General features: G+C 37.6%; 1 protein-coding gene across 1 annotated transcript in view; it reads left to right on the forward strand.

Annotated features, from left to right (window-relative positions):
* Window positions 1-4,999, forward strand: part of LOC139134621 (thioredoxin reductase 1, cytoplasmic-like) — a 28,009-nt gene extending 23,010 nt beyond the window's left edge. Inside the window, exons 13-17 of the mRNA XM_070701550.1 lie at window positions 47-200; window positions 656-763; window positions 1,622-1,717; window positions 2,077-2,211; window positions 2,964-4,999. Coding sequence (XP_070557651.1) covers window positions 47-200; window positions 656-763; window positions 1,622-1,717; window positions 2,077-2,211; window positions 2,964-3,026 — 556 coding nt within the window. The 3' untranslated portion in view covers window positions 3,027-4,999. The remainder of the gene's footprint in view (window positions 1-46; window positions 201-655; window positions 764-1,621; window positions 1,718-2,076; window positions 2,212-2,963) is intronic.
* The last annotated feature ends 1,001 nt before the right edge of the window (window positions 5,000-6,000 follow it).

A 6,000-nucleotide genomic window follows, 5' to 3' on the forward strand; every position in this document is an offset into this window, starting at 1 on the left:
TTTATTGTAACAGCAAATCATTAATGCACAAGTTCTGATTTTACAGGAATGGTAAAATACCTGTAGTCAATGAGCAGACCAACGTGCCTCATATATATGCTGTAGGTGACATCCTGGAAGGTAGTCCAGAACTTACTCCCATTGCCATCGCTGCCGGAAAATTACTTGCCAAGAGATTGTATGGAGGTAGCAATATACAGGTAATGTGAAATTTCCACAGCTGAAAGGTGATAGCACATGTCGTCCACTGTATTCAGAGGGGAACAAATACATTGTGGAGGTCTCATATCAACAAATATTTGCTTGATTTGTGAATTTGGCTGTTCCTGTAATTTGCTTGAACTGTTAGTGTTCATTGATATGTATGATGGAAATACATACAGGATTTCAAGGCAAGGCTTTAGGTCCGCTGAATTTTGCTTGATACCAGTCTCCAGACTAAGAAATAACTAGGGATATAATTACCCATTGTTGTTGTTCAGTTTATTTGCAGTCAATTGTTGTCCAATAAATGAAAATGCTAATTTCCAGCTCCATTTTATGGCAGAAAGACTGACTGAATTCTTTGTCATGTAGGATGTTAAATATTACACTTTTTTGTCCTGTTAAAATATTTTTTTAAAAATGATCTCATTGAACTTTTTACTTTGTTCAGTGTGACTATGTCAATGTGCCTACCACAGTATTCACGCCATTGGAGTATGGTGCATGTGGCTATTCAGAGGAGAATGCCATTGCCAAGTTTGGAGAAGACAATATTGAGGTAATTTGGATGCTTTCTCCGTTCAAAATAAATTTTATGATGCCACTGTTTAGAGAAAGTGCAATCTGCCATATGAAGCAATGTTGATTTTATAAAGTAGCACTGAGCTGTTGCCGTAAAGAGGCGCATGGTTTACGACGATGATAAAATTGAGATGCTGTATGCCTATAGGTGTGTTCTCTGTGTCTTGATTGTTGGTGCAACTATGGACAAGGGAAGGACTTGCTGTCATTCCTGTTCTGCCTATGTTTATATAGGAGCCATGCACATGATATTTCAATGACACACACCTGTGTCCTCCCTGACTGAAATCTTACCGCACTAAAACGTGGTAGATGTGGCCCTGTCTAACCCGTTCCATGGCTGTTGTTTTAATTCTAACACATGGTCATCAATGGTATGGTTACACCTATGTTGAGGGGATAGGGCTGTCAGGGGGTAAAAGTTACCGGTACGATAAATTTGTGTGTATCCATATATAATAAAGGGGCATGTCAGCTATGTTTACATTCAGAACATGACTATCACTATTCAGTATTGATGGTTTGTTTGTGTGTGGTGACCTGAGAGAAAATCAGTGTTTTTCTATTGCAGATATTGAAGTCCAATTTCCATTCATGAGACTTTCAGTAATGTACAGTTGAAATGCCCAATGTTGGTTTTTAGTACACTATACAATGAATTTTGGTCATCCAACAAGATACAGAGTAATGATCAGAATATTTGACCTAATTTAAGAAGAATATACTGACAAGCATTGTCAGGAAATAACTGTTACCTCCTTGTTGTGTTGGACACAAGTGCCGTTTGTTTTTCATCTTTTACTATGAAGTTGTGTTCTGTATGTCTTTATTGTAGGTTTATCACACCTTATTCAGGCCTTTAGAGTTCACTGTGGCCCAGCGAGATGAAAACGTCTGCTATGCAAAGGTCATTTGTAATAAATCGGATAATGTAAGTGAGAAACAACATTTTTCTGTTGAAGAGATGAATTTATAGATAGAGTTTGTGGGTTGGAATACTGTCATTTATTGCATTAAAAATTTCAAGTATGTTTTGTGCTGGAGGATAGTGGGCATAAAACCACCACTTTGTGAGGGCGCAATATGTTAGTGTGAAATGACCTCTCTGTAATGACTGTTATTCAGTGCTATGGTTTGTCCCTTTGGACATCCCATCAAGCAGTGATCAGGGAAGCTATCTTTTGGCAGAGGAACAGTCAAATTTATGACTCCTGTTTATCACAATGTGTAAAGGTAATCCATAGGATAACATATAAATCTCAAAATACCATGCGTCCATTTTGTTCTCAGGAGAGGATTGTCGGTCTTCATGTCCTTGGACCAAACGCTGGAGAGGTCACGCAAGGATTTTCATTGGGAATGAAGTGCGGTGCCACAAAAGCACAGCTTGATGCTACAATAGGAATCCATCCAACCTGTGCTGAGGTAAGCACAGTTAGACAATTCAGTAATCGCTCAAATTATCAACACACTGTTGGTGAGACTGCAGAAGACAGTGCCCACACTGAAAAAGTTTCACAAATCATGACAATCCTAGGGGGTCCAGTTGTTCCAAAAAGATAAAGGACGGCCTAAGGAGGAAATTCCATCTTTTTATGATGGGTTCAGGGTTCAGGGTCCTTCAGATGTGACACCTTGTCATTGAGAGGTGGCTGGGGAAGTTGAAGTCTTAACACGTTGTGTAACTTCCGTCCTTCATGGATGAAAAAAGCTTTGATGGAGGAAGTATCTGGCCACTATTAGGCAAGATACTGTGATTGTGGCAAATGTCTTGCTAACATTAATATACGTATAAGGAAACTGAAGTCTAAACAGTTCTATACCTAAATCTTGTCAAATTCTGGGAGAAGTAGGTAGGGAATATCTTTGCTATGTCGTGTGAGGGAAGTGGGTGTTGACAATGTTCATCTGGTTTGAAAATTTCATTCCTTTCTTTCTAGCGCTGTGGTTAGAATCGATTGTACATAATAGTTGTCGTTATCAAAAAGTGATATATAATTAGCCAAAATAGTTGTCATTGACAGAAAAGTGCTGCATAATTAGCCAAAATAGCTTATAAGAGAACTGTTACCACCTCCAATTACCCATGTCTTCATGAAAGACATCGGTGGCACAGTGCTTTCACTACCGTTACATAACCTTTCAGTTTCTTCTTTTTTTTTCTTCCTCCCAAACAGACATTTACAACATTATCAATGACCAAGCGGGATGGTGGAGACATCACCCAAGCAGGCTGCTGAGGTTAAATCCCTGCTAGTTCCTCTACCCAGACCACCAATCTCTCATCTCTAAAACACATCATTAGCATATCCATAGCTCACTGCAGTTTGAGACAAACCAGAGGCCATTAAAAAAAGTGGAACAATATTTTAGAATGATGTTTAGGTACTTCTTTATAATTTTGAATACTAAATGGTGCGACTTTGTCACATATCTTTAATTAAATAGACATGCTTTTTCAGTATAATTATGGTGCTGTACTCAATAAACCCCTACACTACCTCCAGTGATTTTCACTCCCTTATCAGACCAAATGTCAGTATAATTCCACCAGAATGAAGCTCAGAACAGCTGAAGTGTTGACAGGCATTATTAAGTGCCGACATGTCAAAAATTTATCTTTACAATATTGTATTTTGCCATTTTCATCATTTGTAAATGCAAATTTATTTTGGAGATACCCACGGTCTTATTTTTGCTCGTTGTGACAACTCTGGCCGTACATACTTTCTTTATGTGTGTTTTGCTTTAGAATGAATTAGAGATTACTAAGGTTAATATCAGCTAATTGAATATTTAAGCAATAATGACACTGAAGAAATCAGGGTGATATATAAAGCAGTGAACTATCATGTTTTGAACTAATGTAGCTTTGGTGACTTCAGAAACATGTTCTGTGTTCAGATCATTGAAATTGTTCAAAGAAAACATTTGCCTCTTGTGAATTGTGGTTTAATTTCAACTTAGTGGTGTGAGTTTTATACTTTCCAAATTCTATCCGTATCTGCAGTGAGCAAAATGAGATGAGAGAAATTTTCTGGGTAGTAACAGCAGGGAGATCAGCGGTTGAAGATGAGGGACTGTGAAGTCTGAGTACACCAATGTGGTGTGAGAATGATGGTTTTCATGGAAAACTCACTGTGAGTCAGTGAAGACCGGAAGAATACTCCACTGATCAGTTCCTAATTGTCGTGTTGTCTACGAGGATAAGTGTATGCATAATTCAACACATACATGACCAGCCTTTTGAATCAAGTCACTCAGAGGGAGGGGGGAACATCCATTTATCTTCATAGACTTCACGATTTTGGTATTCTATGAAAACTTTTACTGGCAAGGGTAGCAGAATTCAATTATTGTTCCTTAAGGAATCAGAGCTTATGGTGACTGGTAAAATAAAGAGATATGGTAGAGAAACATGACTTCTGCCACTCTTTCCAGTTTTGTCATATTATTACTTCTATGCTTTTGAAGGTATCAATATGGAGTTTGCATAATGTTTATGTAAGTGCTTTAATTTTCCGAAGAGGAAAAGAAATCTGCTTAAAGTGGGATGTAGTTAGTTTTGAGGGCCACAGTCATGTTTGCCATGCACAATTTGCAATTACACAAAGATTTTCATATCATTGCATATTGTCAAACACACCATGGTGAATTATTTTAAGATACTGTGTAAATCACCAATTTTCAGTCTGTCATGACTCATTCTACATAGCAAGACACTGTTTCACAATCACTGCAAATAGTTGTGAGCAATCAATATTTCCTGATGACAAGGTTAATTATGCTCATTGTCTTATCTGAGAAATTTTACAGAAAATATTCATTTGATATGTTATGTTTTAAATCTGTATGCTGACATTGATTACAAGTCAGTAAATGTAAATCAGCATTAATAAGATCATAACTCTTAAATCTAGTGACAAGCACAAGCATATATCTTTTGTGAGTTTGACAAAGGTGTAAATTAAAATGTCACCAATTATATCCTATTGGCTATCACCCCTCAATTAACACAGCACGGCAGCCATATGTATTGTGTGTAAATAGTGAAACTTATGGGGCAACTCCATTTTCTGATCACGCCTTGCCTGCAGACATTCTGATCAATTTCATGATACTGTAGTATGAGAGTTGCAAATTAGGATATTTTTTTTTATTAATTCATCAAGCATGTGATTGATTCACAATAAATAGTTGCTCTATCCATAAACACTTATCTTGTTCTTCGTTGTGATTTGTTTTTCCATCGTATAGTATGAATAATTGACTCTCCAACACTGATAACATTTTCTACAAACTAGACTAGATGAAATCAAGGGTGTATAATCATCACTTTCCCCAACCTAAGTATCTGGCTTCCTCTTGAAATTCAGCAATCTTGTCCTAATTTGCAAATAAAGATGATCACTATTGGGGACTTGCCTGTCCTATTTCAATGTCCTAGTGTTGAGAGAATTAGTTTGTCAAAACGGTCTCCATATAATGAATGCCCACAGTCCTTGGAGGTCTGACCTGATATAGACCCTCTCACTGCTCAGCCATTCCCAATGTGGTATTCCAGATTCTGATTTGACACTGTAGTCTTTGGCAACGCTCAAACCAGAATGTTTTTGGCCTGGTGACATGCTTATTAATTACGATGACTGAGAAATTCTATTATATAATATAACGAGTAGATTTATTTGAAAGAGACCATCTAGCGTGTGATTCTTTAGCTCTGACAACAGGAGACCTTTTCAGAGGACAAACTAGCCTGACTCTGCCATGTTACATCTTATATGTGATATGCTCCTTTGCCAGACGTGGGGAGGGCACAGCCAGCTAACCTCTGGTATTGCTCCTCAAGGTAGAATGCGCCTTGGGGACAGACATTCGGACTCAAACTTTTACAGTTCTTTTCTGATCTAACACTTTTTGGGTTCATTTAAAGCTCGTGTAAGAAGACTTTTCACCGTCTCAGTTTTCGAAAATAGAAAATTTTGTTTTTCTCCAGAGAGCTTATAGGGGTGGCGGCAATCTTGAATTTCGGATATCGATAAATATTGGGTAATTTGTTTCTCTAGGACCGAACTTTGCATGGGGATCCCCTATTTTTAATCTTGATTTTGAAAGCTGATAGTTGAAAGATGTTTTGAGGAAAGTGACAGCAAAAGTTTGTCTTTCATTTTCGAGGCGCGTACTATGTATATATGGCATTAGGGCCTCACTACC

This window comes from Ptychodera flava, chromosome 6, assembly GCF_041260155.1.
Source record: "Ptychodera flava strain L36383 chromosome 6, AS_Pfla_20210202, whole genome shotgun sequence".
NCBI classification, from domain to species: Eukaryota; Metazoa; Hemichordata; class Enteropneusta; family Ptychoderidae; genus Ptychodera; species Ptychodera flava.